The 25,846-nt window shown below is 40.7% G+C and overlaps 1 protein-coding gene across 8 annotated transcripts in view; it reads right to left on the reverse strand.

Annotated features, from left to right (window-relative positions):
• Nucleotides 1-25,846, reverse strand: part of AUTS2 (activator of transcription and developmental regulator AUTS2) — a 986,895-nt gene that overhangs the window by 268,855 nt on the left and 692,194 nt on the right. For all 8 annotated transcript variants that reach the window (XM_048823809.2, XM_048823812.2, XM_048823810.2 and 5 more), the window contains one exon: nucleotides 20,774-20,803. In XM_048823809.2, coding sequence (XP_048679766.2) covers nucleotides 20,774-20,803 — 30 coding nt within the window. The remainder of the gene's footprint in view (nucleotides 1-20,773; nucleotides 20,804-25,846) is intronic.

The raw sequence follows: 25,846 nt of genomic DNA on the forward strand, positions 1-25,846 counted from the left end.
GTAAGTGATAAGGATGCATACAAAATTGGCCAATATTATTATTTAGATAGCTATCAAACTATGCTATCCACTTTACTGACTAGAGGATGACAAAGGTTATTGTGAATGCTCCTTCCCTCTCAAGTCTGGGACACCTCTTACAGAACAGGGGAAAGTAAAGTATAAAGATATTTTTGTGCACATGAGTTTATCCCTTTCCCTCAGCCCACAAATGCCAGCACTCAGATACCACAGTGATGAGCATGATAAAAGCACTTTGATAAATAAAATCGATTAGACAGATTAGAGATTATGACTAAAAAAAAGCAAAAAAACCCAACTATTTAAAGGAAGGCTTTGAAACGTGTGCATTGTTTTCCAAGAAAAAGATACTGAATTAAAGAAATAAATCAAGGACAATTCTTATACATTTGCTAACAGTTAACGCCACAATAATTTCCTTATACTTTGAAAAAGAAATGAATGGGAGTTTCAGATATGACTGTGATATAACTCAGCAAACAATGACTTTTTTGTACCCACTCTAACTGCCTGGTGATATCTGGAAAGAAAATGACTTCTGCAGGAGAAAACAAGAGAGACCAGATACAAAGACAAAACAAAGACAATCTCTTTGGGGGCAAGGAACCTCAATCTGAACAAGCAACAGTGAGGCCATATCCAGCACCTGAAGTCCTGATCTATGATGTCCTGGTAAGAGATAGGCCTAGCCAGACACTGAGTAAGAGCCAGAGAGAAGGAAAAGTATCCTGGCCAGTCCACCCAGGAGAAAATGAACACGACAGAAAAAGACTGCACTAGGAGGTCTGCAGAGAATTTATGGGTAGGAGAGGATTTGGAAATACCACTTCTGGACTGGGTACGGTTGCTTGACACCAGGGTGATATAAAAGACACCTGGAGTAGGATTTTCAAAAGAGTGCTCTGCTGGGCTAACTCTGTTCCCAATTAACCCAGTGAAATAACTCTCATTCATTTCAATGGGTGCAAAGCTAGGCCAATACTGAGCACGACTGAAAATATCACCCTTAGTGTACTGCAATAATTTCAATAGGTGGATCTGAGTGAGAATTTACATTCATAGTCTAACAAAACCAACCATATTTTTATATAACTTTTTCTATGGGAGAAATGTCTAATTTTATATTCACTGAACACACATTACATAAAAAGAAAGAATGAGATGAGATGGTGCCTATTATGGGTTTTATAAGGATTTGCAGTGCTCTTGAGGAGAAGAATTCTTATATGTGAACATTGAGTCTTTGTGAACATGACTGTGGTTTGAGAAAAAAAATATCATGATGGAATCTGAGTCCTAAAAGTTAATGAACAGAGCTGGTAAGTATGTTGTGTCTTCAATTGAATACTATCTTTCCTACTTTTCTATTTCCTATTTACTTCACCTTATTAGAAATTTATCTTACAGTCCTGAAGGCTGCTAACAGTGAAATGAACGTAAGAGGGTATATTGCTCACAATGATATCAGTGTGTTTGGTTCTTTGAGGTTTGTTGTGATAGCAGGTGGGTGTTTTTGTGTTTGTGAAGTCACTGCAAGCAGCAGGGAGTTAAGCATGGTGAGAAATCTGGACCTGAAGATGAAACAAAGTATCTGCCAGTTAGGCCAGATCTCAACTGGAACTTAAATTTAATTTTAAATTTTAATTTTTTTGAATTATTCACTGTACTCAATGAAATACTGTAGTCTCTCTCAAAATGTATTGTAATGTTATTGTGCACAGAGATAGCAACATTTCAATAGTGGGTGAAGTAATTCCTCTCTCTCTCTCGGTCTTAATCTTGCAGACCTTACATAGGCAGAATTTCAATGAGAGTTTTACCTGAATAGGCAGACTCAGGTCTGTAGTTAATAAAGGGTTTCTGGAGGAAAGGCACTTCTAAAACATAAAATAGTAATAAGTAAACTTCACATTTCATGCCCATGGATTGTATTTTGCTTTGGCTTCCTTTTACATTTCAACTGCTTTATCTTTAATAAAAAAAAAACCCAACAACAACAAAAGCTCTTGCCACCATTGTGGGAATTCTTGGCAAACATAAAAGAACAAAATCAAATCTACAAAGTCACTTCTCTCACCTGGAAGCAGATCAGCATGCATGCCATTTTAAAGGCCACTTCCTGTTAAGAAAAAGGTAATGTTTCGTAGGAACAAAGCCATGCTTTTTTTTTTTTTTGGGGGGGGGGGTGCAGAAAGCCGGAAAGCTTAAAGAAAAAGCTTGAATTCTGAAAATATAATAGTCAAGGGACTTAGCTTAAAGAAAAGATTTCGTCTATCAACTAACAAGAGGCCGGGGTCACGAAGTAGGGTATTTATACTTGAGAGACCATGCTAAAAGTCTTAAAAATGTACAAGAAAACCTTGGCTGGAATGTTCCTAGGAGGTAATAGAGGTTGTGGCTTCAAGGGGGCTCATCATTTTTTCTGACATTCTGACAGAAATGTGTAATCTAGAAGTTTACCAGTGTGGGCAGATTAAATTATACGAAGCAGGAGAAATCATTCAATGTGAATTGAAGTGTTACCCTTGGCCGCTTCTAACTCTGGCTTGTCATTCTACCTGTTTTCCAGAGCCTCACAGCCTTTAAGAGAAAAGCTGCATTTTAAAAGAGGATGCTGGGTAATGGGTGCCTTGGGTTCCACGATTTGGTATTTACCAAGAAAAGCTCTTGAATGCATTTCAGTTCTTCTTCATTATTGAATCTTGTTGTCACAATATTTTTCTCTCTTTAATGTTCTTACTTGGTGTGGCAAAATCTCAATTAATCCGACTATGGTCTGGAAAGCTTAGGTATGGAAGGTTTCAACCCAACTATAGTGAATTTATACAACAGAGTAAACCTGGAAATATCCTTACAAATAAAAGTGGACTTGTCTTATTTTTTCCAGTTCTTTTTTCTGTCTTTCCCATTACAGAGAAAATGTGCCCTTTAATTAGAGAATCTCACATCAGGTAAAATTCAGATCAGCTCAATAAATTCCTCCCAACGTGCTTTTCAGGAAAGCATCACACAGCTCAGCACTAATGTTCTGCCTGTCCAAGTTGCTTTCCTTCTTCATAGCTTAAACACTCCGGGTTTCCGATTCTCCTGGAATTATGCAGTCTAACCTATGGCACAACAAAGACATGGCATGAAATCTGAATTCAGAACACCAGGACTAGAAGGGAGAATGGGAAATCTGAATTCAGAACACCAGGACTAGAAGGGAGAATGGGAAATCTGAATTCAGAACACCAGGACTAGAAGGGAGAATGGGAAATCTGAATTCAGAACACCAGGACTAGAAGGGAGAATGGGAAATCTGAATTCAGAACACCTTCTACTAGCTCCTGAACTGGCCTGTTGATTGTCTGAGAGTAAAGATGGGGAATGAAAGGGAGAAAAGAAGATGCGTCAGAATGGAATGAGAATCAGAGCCATGGAAGAGAAGGGCTTTGTGGCCCTGGAAAGAAAACAAGAATCTTTGTGGGAGTCTGAATGGTGAGGGGACAGTAAAGCTGCAGGAAGAACTTGAAAGGGGTTGAGCTGGATGTGTATGTCTACAGATAAGAACATTTCCTCTCTCACCATGGTCCATTCTCAGGTAATAGAAATGGGTGTAGCTCCACTGAAGTCAATGGAGCTATGCCAAATCAGATCAACTGGGGATCCAGCCCTGTATTCAAATTCAATTAGTTTATACTGCCATCTTTGAAAGGCGTTTATAGCTTTTTACCTGCCTTAAGTATTCTTTCCAATGACTGTAGGTAGAGTCACTCTTATTTCCATTTGGTTTAAGGAATCTGGCTGCTTGGGTGTCATTTAACACTTAACAATAAGTGGACATTAATTAATGTTAAATTACAATCGAATTTCTACTGAATTATATAGGACATCTGCATTAGTAGCCAGCAAGTTCATTCTGATTAATGTTATCACAGCAAGTGGCACAGGAATCTATCATGATTTGGCAAAGCTGCTACCTGAAAGCTTTTTAGTAAGATTTCCCTTTAACAAAAACCAGCATAAAATGTACTTAAAGGTGCACGTTAATTTAAATAAATATTTTATGACCATCCATATAAATCACACACAGAGCAGAGCCTTAAAAACAGCGTGTCCTGTTTAACACACGGTCTGAGAAAAGCATTCAGAGTTAAAACGGTCACTCCATTCCCAGATTCTTCTCATTGCACCAGTGTGTTGAATCAGATACTGGGCTGGACTCTGACATCATTGACACGATTTTGTACATGGTGTAACTGCATTGACTTCAGCGGAGCTATTCCTGATTAACACCACTGTAACGGAGATCAGGCAGATTCAGGCCCTCTATCTGTGTCTGCACACTGTACGTGCACTGTTGGGGCATACCTGAGCTAGTGAGACTGACTTGTGATAACTCTGAATTTCCCTAGTTTTGTAACAATTGTCATTATTTTAACAGATTTTTTTGCTTAGGGATTGAGGTAAAGAACACGAATTAGTTGAAAAGAAAATCGTGAATAAGGTACCAGACCACGAGTCAGAACATCTCAATTCTATTCCCAGAACTGTCACTGACCTGCCAAGTGACCTTGAGCCCATCACTCCATTTCCCGGTACTTCTGTTTCCTCCCTCACGCTTTGTATGTCTTGTTTATTTACACTGGGGGCAGGGATTGTCTCCTACCTTGCGTTGTCCAGTGCTTAGCACAAAAGAGACCTGGTCTTAGTTGGGGCTTATAGTGTTAGTGTAATAAAATAACAGCATTCCCTCTGAAGCTCCTGGCACTGGCCGCTGTTGGAAGACAGGATACTGGGCTAAATGGACCTTTGGTCTGACCCAGTATGGCTGTTCCTATGTTCTTAAAATAAAACAACAAATAATAATATAATACATAAATAAATAATAATAAAAATATAATCATCAGCTTGTCAGGAGTCTTTCCTCTGATGACCTTATCATTACATTGTAAATAAGAGAGTCCCTACCACAGAAACGACATTCACTGAAGTCAGACCAGTTACTACTCTTAGTCCAGAAGAGAGACAAAATACTGTATTGCTAGTATGGAAGTCACAATGAACCCACGGATGGTTCAGTGCCATGTAAACAGCATGCAATTAGGTCCATCCTTGGGGATCAACACTTCAGGACTGTTCAAATCTGAATGGGAGTACATCATTGATAATATTTTGCACTTTATATCTTCTCACATCTGAAGAACTCAAAGTACTTTACCAACAATTAGCTGAACCACTCACTACCTCTAAGGGAGATATGAATTGCCACATACCAACTTTACAGAGGGATAAATATGAGAGGACACATGGTCCAGTGATTAGGGCACTAACTTGGTATTTGAGAGACCTGGGCTCAATTCCCTGCTCAGCCCTGGACTTCCTGTGTGACCTTAGGCAACTCTCTGTCTGTGCCTCTGTAAAATGGGGTGATAGAACACAAGTGCCTTCCAGGGATTTGTGTAGATAAATACATTTAAACATTTTGAGACGCTCAGATACCACCTTAATAGGGCTGTATAAGTTTCTAAGAGAGACAGACAAACTGAGGTAGAAAGAGGTTAAGTGACTTTTGAAGATTACCTTGTTTGTGAATCAACAACAGAGCTGGGAATACAGCCCACGATTCCCTGTTCTAAACAGTAAATAACATTTCTACCCCTTTGCTATTTTTCAAGATTTCATTACAAACAAAACAGAAAACTGGTCTCAGCAAAAATCAAATGTCTGTAAAACATCAAGCTTCCCAAATAAAGCCATTTTAGATTTAGATACAAACACATTTAAAAACTGCCCCGTCCCCAACCCAGTCTCTGACTGAGAAATTGTACTCAAAGGACAGCTCAGAGCAAATGAACACAACCATGTATTAAACCCCTTAAATATAGTGTTATTAATGGAAACCTCAATTCAACCAGAATGCATTGCCAATGTGAACATGCTGGGAAATTCCATTCTGAAAATGCTGCATGCCCTGTCTGTCCTTAAAACAGCCTCTTCATCTGAGACCTGCAGTATAATACTCACCGCTATATTGCCACTAATCCTCTGGTTTCTCTAAAATCTACTAAATGTTTCTGCACATGTTCACAGTATGCTGCATATTCAGCATTCAGAGTCCATTCATAACCATGCATTAACTACCGAGTAACCTGGCTTCTCTGCATGTAAGGAATTTGATATCACAAATAAGTCACCATAAACTCTACAGGATTAAATAAGTTATTGGATCTTCCAGCACAACTGATTTCTACAAATGATACCCTGGAAAATTACATTATTGCTCTATGATTTGGTTCAATCTGATTGCTACAGCTAATTTAATAACGTAACCCAATTAGGATGCTTTTGTTATGAATGAACAACCTTGCTTAATATAGTTTAAATGTCCAGAATTAACCTAGATATGTTCCCGGGAGGACATGGGAATCCCGGAAATTTAGGGGTGTATTTTAAGAGAGGACACCACTCGGAATTAGACAATCATATGGCGATTTCAAAGGCCCAAAGGGCAGTTTGGTGACCAACACCCATTGAAAGTCAATATAAAGTGTACAAAGATGCCTCTGTAATACTTAACATGGATATAAATCCAGATTTTCAAAAGAGCTCAGAGTCAGGTTTTCAAGAGCTCAATACCCCAACATCTGGGGCCAGATTTTCAAAACATTTCTGCTCCCCATTTAGGCACCAAAATAAGGGCGCATTTTTGTTAAGTGCTCAGCCCCTAGCCACTCCCCTTGTGACAAATATGGCCAATTTATAGCACCCAATGTTCTCAGCTCTTGAAAAATCCAGCCAGTTATTTTGGTGTCTAAATGGAAACCTGGCCCCAGTAACAGGTGCTGAGCTCTTCATAGTGATTTATGAGTCTGGGGTGGAGCGAGACCAATTGAGGAGCTGTCTCAGAATCATTACTTCCTTTACTAGTACCTCTGTAAAATGCACTCATCACTGGGGCATCTGAGTGTCTTAAAAACTTGAACTAATTTATTCCCAGAACACCTCTATGTGAGATAGGTAACTCGAGGACTGGGTTACAGCCCTACGTTTAGTTTGCTAGACTAACCTACCCCACAATTTTAGAGATGATTGCTCTACCAGGCCCCAGGCAATGAGGATGCCAGAGAAAGGAATCAGAGATTCAGCCAGGGAGATAGGTCTATGGGGACTGTGAGGGAAACAGTGGGGGAGGGTCTGAATAAGGGTTAGAAGTATTCTCCAAACCTGCTGCAGTTTGATAGATGGCTTAAAGTTCAGAGTCATTCTTATTTTGCTGATACCTGTTGGCCCAATGTTAATTCAAACCATATGTTCCTCTCTTAACTTCTGCACTGCTTTGGGGATTTCCAGAATCTGAGATATACAGTAGCTGTATTTTACCACGTCCAAGTCCACAATGCCCCTATTAGTGCTGAGACAGATGGAGAGAAATATGCAGAAAACCAAGTAATACTTGAAGGAATCTTTCTCTCAATTTGTTGGTGCATGAATTTAATTTCCTGTCTCCTTGTTTTTAACCTGTCCATGGATATGTTTGTGAGAAATCTGAGAGGGTTACACATGCTATGAGTCTCCATATGAAGTAATTACTATAACTTTGATAGGTTTTTTTTTCTTTCTTAAGAAATTTCTCACCTTCTCATTTCTCTAACCCAAAATACTTTTTCTTCTTTTCAAGTAAATATAAAAACAGACATTCACAAATGGGGAACGGGTTTATAATAGATGATTTTGTTAGACAAAATAGATGCTATACAATAGCATATAGTGAATATAAATGTAATAGCTGAATAATACATAGTACATAGACTTTATAGATAAATATTCCAGAAATTCCATAGGTCTGAACATGCCCATGCTCCAAAACTGGCACCTTGGGCTTATCTCTCTCTTTGTAGAAAGAAAGAGAGAAACCCAAGCTGCAAATTTTGGATAAGGATTTGAAATCCGTTCCTTAAGTTTGGAGATTTTGGGATCTGTATCAATTCTGGAATGCATATTTAGGTATCTATCTATGGTGTTTGTGTGTATTTAGATGTCTACATTTGTGTGTATACATAGGGGTGTATTTCTCTCTCTCTCTCTGTGTGCACATAAACACACACACCTATATATACACACAAATACAGACCTCTAAATACCAACACACGTGTGCCCACAAACATAATCTATCTTAATTTATACAATATAAATTGTGTTTATTCCACGACAACATTTCTTGAGCGGTTGCGTCTCAGACAACTGGAAGCATGTGATTTTAAATTACCACTACATTTTAAATCAAACTCTCTGAGGAGAATTATTTCCCAAAAATTAGATCCATATTTTTGTGTTATTTTTCTTTACAATCTTGAATTATTTAATCAGAGGCCAGAGGAAAAAACTATGATATTCCTTCGCAACCCAACAGTGAAAGATGAGTAGGTGGGGAATCCTAGCCCCTAATGCTGTCACTGCACTGAACTATCATGGTCACAAAATGGCTTTGCTATACATCTGAAAGAAAGAAAGAAGACTAAAATGCAAGCAAGCAAACATACATTTCCTTTTAAATATCCTTCGATTTATACAGTAAGATCCCTGGATCCAGGACTATGTCTTCTGCTTGTGCAGTGCTAAGCACAATGTCAGTTATTAACCAGTAATTAGGATGATGATATAATTTTTTTTAATAGAGCCAAATGCTATAATCCATGCTCAAGCAATGGAAGTTTTGCCTGAGTAAACACTGCAGGATTTAGCGCAGGGAACATATCATACCTGAACAAAATATCATGCTCTGTAGACCAGCCCCAGTCTCAGAGAGTGGCCTTAGAGAAAACTGCAAAAACTTTACAGTGTACCTACTGGGCAATCCTTTACCATGCAAGGATGGACATGCAGAGATATTTCTTGTCTCCAGCCAGTGGTGAGTTTATATGGCAAAGCATAAGTGATAATAAGCATTTTCATTTTTATCTTATCTTACAATCAATACAAATACTGACTAACAGTATGTATTAATCACATAATGGTATTTAATCCTTTAAAAAAACAAAACAAAAAAAACCCTTAATTTTATCATCCTGGGAACATTTACAGGAAATAAGCATGTGCATTGAAGAGAACCACCACCAGGAGTCAGAGTAACAGCCGTGTTAGTCTGTATTCGCAAAAAGAAAAGGAGTACTTGTGGCACCTTAGAGACTAACCAATTTATTTGAGCATGAGCTTTCGTGAGCTACAGCTCACTTCATCAGATGTATACCGGTATGCATCTGATGAAGTGAGCTGTAGCTCACGAAAGCTCATGCTCAAATAAATTGGTTAGTCTCTAAGGTGCCACAAGTACTCCTTTTCTTTTTACCACCAGGAGTGCAAATATACAGTACTTACTTACCAGGGGTAAAACTTAACATTTGTCTATTTCTGCTCACATTACCACAGATACTGGGGACTACTGTGGCTTTAAGGGAGAGGGAGCATTCCTCTCTCTCTTTCGCACAAGTGCCTGCATACCCATGCCCACGCACACCATAAGGAGGCTGAAATAGAGCTGCAGAAAGTGCATCTTGAAGCATACATTACTTCATATGCTTTGAAACATGATTTAAAAAATATATATATATATGTTGAGCTTCATCTCTCTTGTGGATCTCTTTCGTACACATCTCTTGCCGTATCTAGATCTGTTACATCTATAACAAGAATGTCTGGAACACATTAATATCAATATCAATGGGGACATAAAGAGATGAACATGCCACAGATCATATACATATTTAATATTTATTTCAGGGCATATGAAGTACAAAATATTCTAGGATATTATTCCAGGACAGTGGCAAACTAGACAGATTACTCTCATGAATATTGTAAAATTACATAAAAAACAGACACATACACACATATATGGGTGGACACATATAACATATGCATATAACATACATAACAATATACATTATGTGTGTATTATACATATATCTAAAGCATGTAATATGCACATGCACACTATATTATAACATGTATCAAATATATATTTTATGTGATACATGTTAAGATGTTATATGCACATACATAATATATACATACATCTATCTGTTTTTCAGTTTATTTTTAGTTGTACAGTTTTCATATAACTAGTGTTTCCTTATCTACATCTAGATGCATGCAACTTACAGAGTATATATAATATAATATTTTAAAATAACAGCATTACATGTTTCTGAACACTTAAAACTTATTCCAGGATACGTTTTCTGTGACACCCATGCCGACTTCCTTGCGTTTAGCTCTTGATTGTTTACTCAACTGACAGAAAATGGTCTAAAGCCCTGGGGAGAGCAAAACCTGTTTGGGCCATTGACATTGAGTATCCTTGGTGCAGGAAGTCAGGACCTTAGAGGTATCCATCATTATGCCTGCCTGAAGCAGAGGCTGGAGCCAAGGAACTTGCCTGAGAAGCTAGTAAAATTTTAATGCACTCTGTAGTGCGGTCATGTCATACTCAGTTATGGCAAATAATCCCAGATGCCTGCAGAGGTAAAATGGAGCTGTAATGTGCTTGCCTCCTAACCCGAGCTGACAGCAATGATGTACGACTACCATTAGCGGAAAATATCACTTCAACTAACCCATGATCCAGCTCCGCTAAGGGTCATATTATCCATGAGGAACAAATTACACTCCCAAAGTAAATACAAATTTCCTACATGAAATGGGACCACAAAAAAAAAGAGGGAGAGAGGATGGGTGTGATACGTTACCTATGACGACATGCTACCAAGTGACAAAGGTGATAAAGGACAGGACAAATCATTGACTGACAGAGCAGCGTGGCAAAATCAGCCCAGAAAGCAGCTACTCAAGCCTGTAAACACCATCTTCTCTCCTTAGTGGCAAATCTTTTAACATGAACACGCTTGGCTCCAATTTCATTACCACTCTAGCTGTAGGGACCCACTATGTGCCACATCAGATGAGTAAAAAGGATCCTTATCTTGCCTCCTAATGGGCCTTAAACAGTAAGAAATACATTGCGATTGCATGAGCATTGCTAGCGCGTAATGTCTGGGGGATCGCTCACCCTCGGGGCAAGTTTTAGGTGAGGCAGTTTTCCAGTTAAAAAAGACAATACCTGTATGAATACTCAGCATAAATCTCTTTGATGGGAAACATCACAGCTTTGCGGCAAGAGTCACAGAATAATATCCTACCCCATCTGAAATAAAGCATGCTAGGTGATAGGACATTAGCATCCAACAACAAGGAAGTGTCCCCTAGTGCTTAGAATGGGATTCTGTTGATGGTTCTGCCAATGGCTAACCCTGTGACCTTGGGCAAGTCATACAGGGCCTGATTGTCAAAAGTGCTCAGTACCCACAACCAGAACCCCATTTTCAAGAGCTCAGTTCTCACTTAGGTACTAAAGTAAGTGGCCACATTTTCAGAAGAAGTTACCACGTTGGGTCCTGATCTCTAGGGGTACCTCTACACAGCGAAAACAACCCTGTGGAAGTGAGTGCCAGAGCCAGGGTCAACTGATTTGGGCTTGTTGCGATGCAGCTAAAAACAGCAGCGGAGATGTTCGTCCTCAGGTTGGAGCTCAGGTTCTGAAACCTGGCCAGGGTCTCAGAGCCCAGGCTCCAGCCTGAGCAGGAACATCTACACTGCTCTTTTTAGCCTCATCATAGAATCATAGAATCATAGAATATAAGGGTTGGAAGGGACCCCAGAAGGTCATCTAGTCCAACCCCCTGCTCGAAGCAGGACCAATTCCCAGTTAAATCATCCCAGCCAGGGCTTTGTCAAGCCTGACCTTAAAAACCTCTAAGGAAGGAGATTCTACCACCTCCCTAGGTAACGCATTCCAGTGTTTCACCACCCTCTTAGTGAAAAAGTTTTTCCTAATATCCAATCTAAACCTCCCCCACTGCAGCTTGAGACCATTACTCCTCGTTCTGTCATCTGATACCATTGAGAACAGCCTAGAGCCATCCTCTTTGGAACCCCCTTTCAGGTAGTTGAAAGCAGCTATCAAATCCCCCCTCATTCTTCTCTTCTGCAGGCTAAACAATCCCAGCTCCCTCAGCCTCTCCTCATAACTCATGTGTTCCAGACCCCTAATCATTTTTGTTGCCCTTCGCTGGACTCTCTCCAATTTATCCACATCCTTCTTGTAGTGTGGGGCCCAAAACTGGACACAGTACTCCAGATGAGGCCTCACCAATGTCGAATAGAGGGGAACGATCACGTCCCTCGATCTGCTCGCTATGCCCCTACTTATGCATCCCAAAATGCCATTGGCCTTCTTGGCAACAAGGGCACACTGCTGACTCATATCCAGCTTCTCGTCCACTGTCACCCCTAGGTCCTTTTCCGCAGAACTGCTGCCTAGCCATTCGGTCCCTAGTCTGTAGCTGTGCATTGGGTTCTTCCGTCCTAAGTGCAGGACCCTGCACTTATCCTTATTGAACCTCATCAGATTTCTTTTGGCCCAATCCTCCAATTTGTCTAGGTCCTTCTTTATCCTATCCGTCCCCTCCAGCGTATCTACCACTCCTCCCAGTTTAGTATCATCCGCAAATTTGCTGAGAGTGCAATCCACACCATCCTCCAGATCATTTATGAAGATATTGAACAAAACCGGCCCCAGGACCGACCCTTGGGGCACTCCACTTGATACCGGCTGCCAACTAGACATGGAGCCATTGATAACTACCCGTTGAGCCCGACAATCTAGCCAGCTTTCTACCCACCTTGTAGTGCATTCATCCAGCCCATACTTCCTTAACTTGCTGACAAGAATACTGTGGGAGACCGTGTCAAAAGCTTTGCTAAAGTCAAGAAACAATACATCCACTGCTTTCCCTTCATCCACAGAACCAGTAATCTCATCACAGAAGGCGATTAGATTAGTCAGGCATGACCTTCCCTTGGTGAATCCATGCTGGCTGTTCCTGATCACTTTCCTCTCATACAAGTGCTTCAGGATTGATTCTTTGAGGACCTGCTCCATGATTTTTCCAGGGACTGAAGTGAGGCTGACTGGCCTGTAGTTCCCAGGATCCTCCTTCTTCCCTTTTTTAAAGATTGGCACTACATTAGCCTTTTTCCAGTCATCCGGGACTTCCCCGGTTCGCCACGAGTTTTCAAAGATAATGGCCAATGGCTCTGCAATCACAGCCGCCAGTTCCTTCAGCACTCTCGGATGCAACTCGTCCGGCCCCATGGACTTGTGCACGTCCAGCTTTTCTAAATAGTCCCTAACCACCTCTATCTCCACAGAGGGCTGTCCATCTCTTCCCCATTTTGTGATGCCCAGCGTAGCAGTCTGGGAGCTAACCTTGTTAGTGAAAACAGAGGCAAAAAAAGCATTGAGTACATTAGCTTTTTCCACATCCTCTGTCACTAGTTTGCCTCCCTCATTCAGTAAGGGGCCCACACATTCCTTGGCTTTCTTCTTGTTGCCAACATACCTGAAGAAACCCTTCTTGTTACTCTTGACATCTCTGGCTAGCTGCAGCTCCAGGTGCGATTTGGCCCTCCTGATAACATTCCTACATGCCCGAGCAATATTTTTATACTCTTCCCTGGTCATATGTCCAACCTTCCACTTCTTGTAAGCTTCTTTTTTATGTTTAAGATCCGCTAAGATTTCACCATTAAGCCAATTAAGCAGGTTCATGTGAACCTGCTAGCCCATGCTCTGACACTCGCTACCTTGTTTTGTTTTTTTGTGCTGTGTGGACATACCCTAGGTTACTTTAACAGGCCTGTTTAATACCAAGTATTTTTCAGTCACTATGTCCCTGATTTTCCCCTACCACAGCAAAAGCTGTGGTTTGAGGGGAGGACAACTTCACCAGGATTCCCTCATGGAGCTCCCTATCAGAGAATAGGCTTTGCCTTCTCACCAAAAAAAAAAAAAAAAGCTGTGGGGGCTATCGATGGGTGCTCAGAGAATCCCAGGAGACCAGCATGATCCACATCAAAAGTCTTCACCAGCTCTATGGCAGCGTAACTCAATTGGCTCTGCACTACCAGCAAATCCCTTCTCTAAAGCTGCACCTGTGATTTCCATGGCGCAGAGGGACACTCTGAAAAAACAAATACCACCTGAGTCTATACTGTCATTTCTGAGGGTTTCCTGCTGGGCTGGAGGTGTGATCATGTGCATACCCCACCCATTCCTCCCATTAGCCAGCCCAGCTGCCACACAAGTGTCTCTGGATCTGTAGGGTAGGCCGGTGAAAAGAAAGCAGCTGATACCCTCTTGCTTGTAACAGGGGAAAGATACAGGTGCAGAGGATTCCTTCCATGCATGGACTTAGGAGGCATAATTATTATGTATTATTTACATTCCAGTAGCACTTAAAGGCCCAAACTGAGATAGGGGCCCTTAGGTGCATACATAAGGTAAGAGAAGCCCAGATACTATGGTAATGGTGGTCATACAAGTGTGATTGATCTTCATTCAAGTGCTACACTCAGAAAGCTTCATTTCTTTTTTTTTGCTAAAGGGAAAAAAAAAAAACGAGCCCAACCTTCATTTGGTTTCCAAGTCTCCCGCTATAGCTGGCAAAAATTTAGCAACTGCCAACCTGAGGATGAAAGAGAATATCCCTCTTTTATGAATGCAGCTATCTGTAATGTACAAGATGGGTGTAATGCAATTTCAACACTATTTAATCCGTTTGTAATGGTGCTTTTGTTACTGGCAACAGCTCCTGCATAAGGAAGCCAAGTGCCAAGCAGTTAATTAGCTTGGTCTTTATTTATTTATTTAAAGCAGATCCCCCCTCCCCCTTTTTTTTAAAAGGTAGATTGAGTTATTGTGTTCTATCCATGTCCAGGAGAAGGAGGAACACCACAAAAGAACAGCATCAGGGATGGGCAAATCCTAGTAGGGTTAGAGGTGAGAATGGATTTAGTTAGGATCAGAGAGAGGTGACTGGTAACAAAGCTCAGGTCTCGAGGAGGGTTTTGTAGGGAAAGAGAAATTGGCCCATTATGGAGTCAGGGAACTTGCCACAAAGTTTGGTTAGGATCTGAATTTATTATGGGGCACTACAGGTTTCAGAGTGGGCCCATTCCCAAATTCTGATAACCATAATATACTTTTGATGCTTATTACCACCCAGATCTCTTGGATCTGCAACAGTGAGCTAGGAATTTTATAAGACTCTTAGGAGATTTCCAGTTGGGCCAGAAATAACTCTAAAAGCAGAACTTCTGGTTGTGCTGAATCATGGCACTTCCATGCTGGAACAAGGAAGTGCAGAGGTGTGTGAAAATGAAACACAATGAGGAAATCAAGTTATTCTCTGAATCTCAGTAACGATACCATTTGAGCAAAGTTTCAGACCATTTCTTACCTCCAACTGATTCTCCATTCCTATCTAAATACTATTATAGAGAAAGAGAGACAGGGGCTGAGAGGGGGAGAGAAAGGGACAATAGTAATAAGAAATCTATATTACACGGTGGGTTTCATTAAAATAAGCAGCTTGTACTCTGCATTCAACTTTATCAATATTCTTTGTTCTGCACTTAGAATGGGGAATACTGCAAACATGGAACATTTAATTACCAAATGAAGTAGTATATTACATATATTAGAATATATCTGCAAACATGAAAATTTAGCAGCAGCATCTTCAAAATATGCTATATGCACACATACTACGCAAATATTTTACACAATTTTATACATGCAATTTAAAAGTATATATATAATGTATATGATTGATCATGCTGTGGTTTATAATCTCTCACACCATACTCTTATGTTCGCAGCTGTTTTATAAGTAATCAAATGTGTTAACTTTATCATTAAAAACATTCTGACATACAAACAACATTCTGCAAAGGATTTTTCACAGCTCCCATGGTGCCTACAATGGGGCTCTAGAGAGAAATACTGAAGTCTGACAAGTAAAGCACCAATGCAAGAGTAGGCTTTATAAAGTACATAAAAGCATTCAGTCCTGAATTGGCCAGGGAGTAGATCCCTTTTTTTTACTCTTGTCTTGATCCTATGTATTTCACTTTCCACAGGGAGATTACACACATTTAGCTGATATTTTTCTTTAGACAGGTTAACCTCTTTCCCACCCAGCCGCCCTACACAAGATCCATTCTAAATCCCATTTAAATCAATGGAAACATGGTTTTCACTGAACCTTGGATCATAACCATCATGGGCAATCAGCTAGATTCTGAAATACCTGCCCCACACAGAATTCAGGTTAGCATGATTCAGGAACAGCAACATAAAACAACTAGTTGGTTATCACTGGGCTATATACAGAATTAAATTGTTAGTTATGATGATTTTTATTTATTGGGCATTTCACATTTTCCATATACACCTTAGATAAAAATCCTGGAGATGCAGACCTTTTCCTTCCAAAGTCTAGCTTAAGTAACATGTTATACTCTGCAATGAAACCCCCCATGGCCAATGAGACGATTTCCCAAGTCAGGTCTAAGTCAAAAAAGTTAAAAAGACCTCAAATATGGCCCTTAGTTTCTAAAGCAGCCCAATTAAATACAGTAGTTGTGAGGAAGTGTGATACGGAAGGTAGAAAAAACACTAGTTGGGTCCTTAATTTAGTGACTCTAAGCCATTAACATGTCTTTTCATCAACCAGAATGCTCCCTTTATTTACAGAAAATAAATGAATTTGCACTGACAGCGTTTCCTCTATTAATGACCACGTGTATAATTTTAAATCTTGATATCAGAGGAAAACATAGTTGATCTTAAATATGTCATTGTGCAACAGCTTGCCCTCATTTTAGATCACCAGCTTTGCAGATCTGCACAGACTAAGAGACTGACAGGCCTTTTAATGGGGAAAATCCAGAAGTCTCATGAGATCCATGCTTTTTTGGTTCAATAAGAATCCTCAGTGGTATTTGCTGAAGAGATCCCCGGACATTAAGCGATATCAACTGCCATCTCTTTAAGCATTAGTGATTCAGATTCTGGTGTGACTCCACCAAACAAATGCATGCACATGCACATGACCCGCTCTCAAAGATTTATAACAGGAGAACAGAAAGCACACTCAGAGTGCTGTGATCTGAGACCTTATGTATCACAAGGAGCATATATCTATACAGTCCAGAAACTTGTGCTTTAAAAGTGAGAGACAGACACAAGCCTTCGCTACAGCAGCACTAAGCAGGGGATGTGTCTTTTCCCTATTAAATATCCTGGTTTCTTCTTCCAGAGAAACTTCTGGATTACATGTCTCAGACTAGGGCAGATACAGAGAAAGAAAGTGACTCTGGTTTCTGGCAGCTTCCAGTTAAAAGCTGGGACAGGAGAACTGGAGGCACAGCCATCTCCTAATAGAGATCAAACTTCATCAGCGATTTACAGAGCTAGATACATCTTCAAATGGGGAAAGAGGATACTGATAGCCTAAGGTACAGCACTTCCACTCTACCACCAGTCCTTTTTCTCCCCAGCCTGATGGGTATCTGCCTCCCATTCCCCCTATTCTTCCCTGGGTTCCTTTTCTTCACTGTGGTATTTGTGGCCACGTTTGAGTTTCCCAGCCTTTAAACTTCCTTCACTCCATTGTACAGTAAGCACTATATTGACCTGCTATTTTTGACTCTAACCCAGGCTCACAGAACCTCTTTACACTAGCACGCTGTAAGTCATTGCTCCCAACACACACACACGCGCCATCACATCGTCTCTACTCGCCAGAGGGCACACATTTCCTGTAAGCAACAGAGACCAGCATAGATCTGTCCCAAGAACCCCAAAGTGAACCAAAATCCTCTCCCCCTAACGTGTCTTCTTGGCCAATGCTGGATCCATGTAAAGAAACATGCTGCAGAGCACGAGCTTTTGTAATGGAAGACTGCAGCTCCCACTGAGAGGCAATTTCCTACCTCGACTCACATGCCTTCTCACAGAAATGTTAACTTGTGTCACGAGTAGAACAGTTGTAGACTCACCAGAACACGTTAAAGTAGGGCCACCCAGGGCCGATTTGACAATTATTGCACAACCACAGCAACTCCGTGTCTCAAAGCTGACATCCATGCTCTTCCAATGGGTGCAAGAGGTTTGGTTCAAAGCTCTAATGCTACAAGATGCTAAAGTCTCCTCAACTCCACAAGAGTTGTCTTCCATGAGAACTGAAGATGCTAGCTCCACCCAGGAGATGGTCAGCACATTGCAGGGGGAGGCCCTTGTGAAGTACCCTCTGTTGTCCCTGCACGTTTTGCTCATAGAAATTTTTGGTCTATTAAAAAAAAATCTTTATTTTATTTTAAACAAGGATTCAAAATCTTCAGGGGTCCTACTGAAAGAGATCTAAAAGATCCTGCCTGTCTGAAGGAAGGACGTTTCTACTTGTCAGTTAAACAAAGGAATAATGCACAGCCTCCTTTATAGTGTGTATTTTACCTGTCATCCAGCAGCCCATTATCATGTCACGGCTGAGTGCACTTTTCTACAGGTCACTTTGTTTAAAATGACATGGATAATGCACATGTCAGCGAGCTGACAGTCCTCACCGTCCTTCAGAGATAAAAACCGCAAGACAAGTGCCTGTTCTTATCTGGGGTACATGCCTTGGTCTATCATCTAAGTCAGACAGAACATGATTTCTCCAGAGAGCACTTTTTTCATTTCCTGATTTTAAGGAAATCAAATAAGCACCATTTGTCTTCATCTGAATATGCTTGACCTGCTCAAATGATGATGTCTTGCATTTTATAACAGGCTACGTATGCCGAATTCAAATTAACAGCAGAACAAGGCCCTCAGATCTCTGCCTAGGCTGCCAGTGTAGGCTCGAAAAATACACCAGGTTTAGCAGGTCTCTTTCAGAATTGGGTCTCAGCTACAAAATTCAGAGCTGAATTTGGTTCTGGGATCTGAAGTGCCCTCAATCACCAGGAACATTTGGATCGGAGCTTAATCTCATCCCTTTGACAAGACATCAATTGTCAAGTTCAGATCCAGATTTGGATTTCAAACTTTCTCTGCACCAGTCCTGGGACATTCAGTGAGAGGTGCCATTTTGGGCCTCTTTCCAGTATTGTAATGAAGAAATATCCCTTAATTGGCAATACCCATGTCCCTAAAAGCTGCCCAGTTTGCCTTTATACACAAAACTGCTGTAAGAGAAAAGCACCAGGAAAACTGGCAGAGGTTAGCTCTGCAACTATAGGAGTGAAAGGAAATACATTTATGGTGCTAGATGCCATAAACATAGGTACTGTGCTCATTTTATCATCTTCCCCCACATAAGGACTATTCTGAAAATGAATAATCATTATATGGGGGGAATTTAATAGTCATGCATTAGAAGTTCATATCTAAAGATGCAGGTTAATATTCTGTGTAAGAAAAACCCAATAAAACCACACATCTCTGTTGTCATTCTCTGATATACTCCAGTGATTAGTTTTCCTATGGAGGGGAAATCACTAATGGAGTTAAATGCCACAAACCAAAGTAAATAGTATATCTTAACATAGTTAACAAATGATTATGAAAACCACAGAAGAACCAAATTCCCTGTTTGGGAAGATATCAAAAGCTGAGAGCCAAAGAGTTGGCAGCTGAAGGCACAGGGAGAGAGTTTTCCTTTTCTTCCTCCTATACAAAGACATCACTGATTAACTTTACTGAATTTGAGCCCTTGAAGTCTGTCGTCTCCTTGTGCGTTTCACAACATGCTTAGATTCTTTTCTGATGTGTCAGTGGAGATACACAATGGTGTCACTGTAAAGCACATCATCTTCCTTCTTCTTGGTCTACTTGGAGTCATGTTCACAGAACCTAGTCACTGTCCTCTAAATAATGTGAGGGAGTCACATGGAGCACACATCCCCACATTCTTCCCCAAATGTACCCAGCAAAGAAAAGAAGAGTAGAAAGCAGTTAAACTGACAAAGAAAAAGGTTTGGGGTCATCCCTTAAGGGCCGTCACACACACAAGACTAGCAGAATTCAACCTAGAGATGACATTTTAAAACCCTTTTTCCCCATTGTGATCATTTGTTTTGACAGGCAAGAACGTTATACAGAGGTTTGTTCACATCAAAGGAAAAAAATCAGACATATGAAAATACATTGATGCAACTATTACAGTTACTAGCATCATGAACAACAATAGCTTTATCAATCAGTGCTTCCCTAACATTTTTAACAGCACAACTTCCTCCCACACACACCTCGTCCCAAGATTCTTAGGGTAGAATCATTAGCCCTTTACAAAGAAAATCTATTGATCTGCCTAAGGGTCCAGCTTCCAAATGTTGTTTCTATGGAGGCACTCTCAAAAATAAATGTATGAACCCAGAGAGCTGGCAGAACCTTGCATGTGCACATGCAAACCAGACAACAGTGTGGATAAACAACCTATTTAAAAGTTCACATGTGGATCTTTGCAAATATGTCCCCTTGCGTTCATGACATGTTCGTGTTTCCAAAAGGTAAGTGCAGCTATACAAAGGGCCAGTGGTCAACGCAGCATTCATAAGCTACACATGTAAATTACGTTACCAATATGTTACAGAATGGGAGGTGGAGCCTCTAATTCATGGTCTAGAAAAGTTTTTCCAAAGTGTCTGATCTAAAACCCATTGAAGTCAATGAGAGTCTTTCCATTGACTAGAGTGGGCATTGGATCAGGTCCTAAAATAAAATGTATATAAGCAACTGCAAAATAGAAGTGAATCCAACAAGATGTTCTCTGTGCCTATGATGACATTGAACAGTACAGGTTGCAAGTGCTCCCCAGCTTACCTTCTCTTCTTGATCACTGTCACTGTCACACTGAAATGGAAAAAGAAGAAAAATAAACATGGATAAGAGAAACCTTTCCAAAACAAAACAGAGATAAAAGATATGAGTGAAACACACATAGTCCATGAGGCTGCAATTCCAATTCCTTTGGAAAGAAACAATTATTATATAACAAGGATTTCCCCCCCACCGCCTTGCAAACAGAATTTGCAGTTAAAGACACCACACTTGTATTTTTGTTTCCATTACAATACTACTATGATTCAACAAAAGTCATTTGCAATATATGCCCTATTCCCCCAGTCAGGATAATTTACATTCAAGGAAGCTGGTGTTGCAACAGGGACAGTTAGAAGCCAAAATTAAATCACAGGGCAGGAAAAAATATGAGCTGCTTCCTTTATCTGATGAAAAGCAGGTATCATTCTGCCTCCCAACAGATCAGCTGCAAAGGTTTTGTCAATGGCAGGACATGGAAACAGTTTAGACAACACAGGACAAGTCTACCATTTTACGCCATTATTACTGTAGATGGCTTGCTTTGGTGCCATTGCTCACAGATGATTCACTGAAAAATTCAGATGACTCAAGACAAAGTGAAATGGAACTGACAACATGTTATATCAAGGCTCTATTCGGTGAGATGTTCTGGACTCCTATACCGGGACTGATGAGGACACGTAAACACGTGTACTGTACATTACTGATTACCACACTGGTGTATCTCGCAAAACATCTCTTCCAGTTGTTCAATTTTTAAATATCACAAATAATACCACAGCTAGAAATAGTGTGGGAATATAATAATATATAATATTCAAGTGGGGAATCAGTATTCATAAGAAACCAGAAGTTCAAATCTTACCTGAACTATTGATGTTCTTAGAGTCAGTGAAAATAGGGACATAGGAATTGCCTTATCAACTCAGACTACTGCTCTACTATCCTGTCTCTTAGAGTGGCTAGTAGCAGATGCTTCAAAGAAAGAGTAAGACTGCCACAATGCACAATTAAGTCACCAAAATAATCTTTAAGGATCTGGGCCTTCGTGCCCTGAATCATGAGGAGTTACGTTCCTTACACATTTTTCCTAACTAACGTAACTGTAAAAATTTTTGTCTTTTCACTCTCTTAGAGTTCTCCTAATTCTTTTCTGGGAGACAGTAAATGGGAGCACCTGGTTTACCTTCTCTGCACCACTCTACTCATGACCAAACGTTGACTCAGAATTATTCATAGATATTATCGGGCAAATAATTTCAAATAATGGATAAATTAGAGAAAACTGCCATCTGCCTGCAGATAATTCCCAAATAGGAACAGAGGTGAAATTCACTGAACAAATTATTCATTAAAAATGATTTAACTAACTCTAGTTTGCACCTGGATACTTTGGTGACTGGAATAATATTAAAAAAAAAAAAAGATCAGATAGATCAGGTAGATGAGACAGAGTTTTATATCAGAACTTAACCTGAAACAAAGAGCAAGGTAGGAGGTGTGTTGGTTTGTTTGTTTGGTGTGCATGCCTGCTGTGCATGTGAGTGTGTGTGTGAGAGAGGGGAGTATTAACAAAAGTAACATTTGATATTTTTATACTAGAGAGAGGGACATATACTAGGAGACAGCAAACATGTTTTTTCCCCCTTTCAACTTGCGCCCATCCTGAGACTTTGATCCTGCAATCACTTATGTGCATAAGAAGTTCCACTGAGTTCCATATAATTATCCCTTGTGCAAAGTTAGCCAGATATGCCCTAGATTTGCATATATGCCAAAACATACAGTATTTTTCATTACAAAGTAAGTATCATTATCCCCATTTTACAGTGGAGACACTGAGGCACAGAGAAGGGAGCAGGGAGGGGAAAATGACTTAGGCGAGATCACTCAAATAGCCAGAGCTGAGGATAGAACCTAACCATTGACCCACACTGCCGCCTCCTCCACTGTTTTTTTCAGTGTCATAAACCAAAAGGAGAAAGCACAAAAATGGATGTTGTGAATTGACAACAGCAACAAATCGTTTTAAATGCCTCCCCTCCTGTTGGAGTTTAAGGGATTTCTCCCTGGTTCACAGGTTTGGAGAGAGATTGGTTTTGTTTTTTTTAATTTGTTTTTTTCCAGGGAGAGGAAGGTTGTTGTTTCCCCCCCATCACAATCTCTTACAACTTCAAGTTGGCAAAGTAATCAATGACCTCTGAATTTCCCAGCACAATGTTTGCCTACATTTCAGAGATGCTGCAGAGAAAGCTCGGGGAGCAACATCCGTGGGAACGCTTATTTCCATCAAAGTGTTAAGCTTCCTGCCTTCCGACAGTCCAGTTCTAATTTCAAGGTCCGCTTAGTTCTGCATCAAATAATTACTGCTATATCCAGAAGCACCTTGTCTCCAGAGTTAAACATATGGCGAAGGACTGAGACCTACTGCTGTCCATTATGGAAGCAACATGGGTGCCAAGCTGATTAAAAATGCTCAGGCTCCCTTCACAACATGCCCGGCGACTGACAGCTTCGCGATTCGGCCAGTCACGCCGTCTGCCAAAAAAGCCTCTGCTGTGCTGGGGCCCACATGGCGCTCTGAGAAAACCGCTCCATTCCTGGTATTAAATTCCCATACTAACCTGAGGACTTTGCCGTGAGCTCAGCAGGAGCGCACCAGCCAATTTACAGCTCCATCCTCAAGAGCCCTGAGTGCCAGCCTCTGGCAGAGACGAATGATGGTCAAACCCCTACAGCTCATAAATTATGCAAAGGCAATAAATGCACTCAGCAAACAGCTCCTAACGTTTGCCTAGCCTGGCTCCTCATACAGTTTGTAAAATGCCAGGAGTCCTGCATGCACAAGGCATCTATTTTACTCATAAAGAGGTTTTGTTGAGAAGGAGCGAGGGAAAGAGACCCACAGTCCTGTAGGGCTGTTTCAATAGCAGAATGTTATTGGCAAGTTTGATGAAAGAAAGGGAGGGAAAAAAGAGCGGGAGATGGAAGAGGATTTACATTCTGTGTTGAGTTTAAATTTTCATTTCACACATGTGTGTTTCTGGCCCAGAGTGTGCTGTATTGTAATGCTAAATGGGCTTCTCCTCGAGGATAAAAGATACAGGATCCCCCACCTTTCATGAAAAAGAACAGAGCCATTTATTTGAATAGAAACATTGATCAAGACATTAAGAGGAAGAAGAATAGGTTTGTTGCTAAGGCTGAGAATTGGAAGTTGGGGAACTGTATTCTCTTCCTGGATCTGAACACGCTCACTGTGTGCTGTTGAATAAGTCACTTCGGCCCAAATTTTCAAAGGTGGTTAAAGGATTTGCATGTTTCCATTTCTGGTGCCTTCTTCCAGAGATTCTGAAGTACCCGCAGTTCCCATTTACTTCAGCTGGAGCTGCAGGTGCTCAGAACCTCTGAAAAGCAAATCTTGAATGTCTATAGTTAATCACCTCCTAAAATTAGAGGCCACTTTTGAAAACTTAGGGCTAAATTGTTCAATGCCTCCATATTTTTATTCTCATTTTACAAATGAAAAAATCTGCCTACTTCACAAGGGTACAACAAAACTAAAATGCACTGATGTGCGTTAAGTACTTGCGATGGTCAGACAGAAGGTACAAGAGAATTGCACAAAAATAGAATTGTGTAATCTTGATCTCAGCTCACCATACTATACAGTCTTTAGCAGCTTGAGTCCTGATTCAGTTACCTACGAAGATATTGCTGCATTAATAATCAAGTTCATGCGAACGCACTGTGTTACACAGCCACGACTAATGACCTGTCAATACCTCCCTTGCATAGCCTTATCTTCTGACACCTATAACGCAACTGTCAAGAGTTGCTCCAGAAGGAAATCTTACCTGACGAGACAAATTCTACTGGGTGAAATCAAAGGGCTTTCACAGGTGCGAGGGAGAGCAAACAAGATTCTCAGCCCAATATTAAATATATCAAATACCAATTTGGATTTTTGTTGTTGATATAGGAGTGGGCAGTTAATGGAGCATAGTAACTCGATGTTTCATCTCCACGAACCTCTAATTCAAAAAGGGCTTTGTTCTTTCAACCAGTGCTTTTGCAAGTGGTGTTTTATATATATATAAAACTAAAATATTGTGTTGCATAGACATCAGACTTTTGAACCAATTTACTATAGTCAGTAAACTTCCAACAAAGAGCTTCATACATGCATTTACTGTCGATGAACTATGCCCCTGTGCAAAGAGCTAGCACACAACTTGTGCACCATGCAAGTCCCTATTCTGGGACTTAAGCAAAGCCATTTGCACAGGGGCGAATTACACTCTGTGCACATACTATGTGGGGATAATGTACAGATTCCAGTCCTATGCATATTGCGTCTCTCAATAACCTGAGCCCGACGCATGTGCTGCATTCAGATAATCTCGAGATTTGGGTCCAGCAGATACAGTCATTCAGAGCTATCATGGCCTGCTTTTCAGAGGGGTTGAGCAACCATCGCTCTCACTGGGCCTCACTGGGTGTCGCGGGTGCTCAGCACCTCAGAAAAGCAGGCCAATGAGCCTGCAGACAAATATTACAATTGAACAATACACAGCTCTTTTCCCTGATTCTTATGAGCGCGTTGCTTCCTGTGCACGCGCTGAACACAAGTTATGGCTGCTGGCACTTATGACCATATTTTCTAAAGAGCTCATGGCCACATTTTTAAGTGTTCAGCAACAACCACTGGGCCGCATTATTAAAAAAACAAAAACAAAAAAAAGCCCAAACCAAACCAAACCCAACGCTCAGGGACCTAAATAGGTACCAGATTTTCAGAAGTGCTCAGCACCTATCAGCCCCTGTGATGACACTTACAGCCAGGTTTTCAAACAAACACAACACACAATATGGTGAGTCTTCTGAATAATTTAGCTCTTTGGGCCCCTCAAAGAAAGCAGCGTTGGACATGACTAACGTTTTCACAGTCTCGTGCTGGGTAGGAGGAACCCGGTTACAATGTTCACAGGGGAACTACAGGTCTCCAAACTAGCCCTAAGACAAGTGTCAGAGACAGGATACTGAGCTAGATGGACCATTGGCCTTTCCTAG

The sequence above is a fragment of the Caretta caretta genome, chromosome 17 (genome assembly GCF_965140235.1).
Source record: "Caretta caretta isolate rCarCar2 chromosome 17, rCarCar1.hap1, whole genome shotgun sequence".
Classification (NCBI taxonomy): Eukaryota; Metazoa; Chordata; order Testudines; family Cheloniidae; genus Caretta; species Caretta caretta.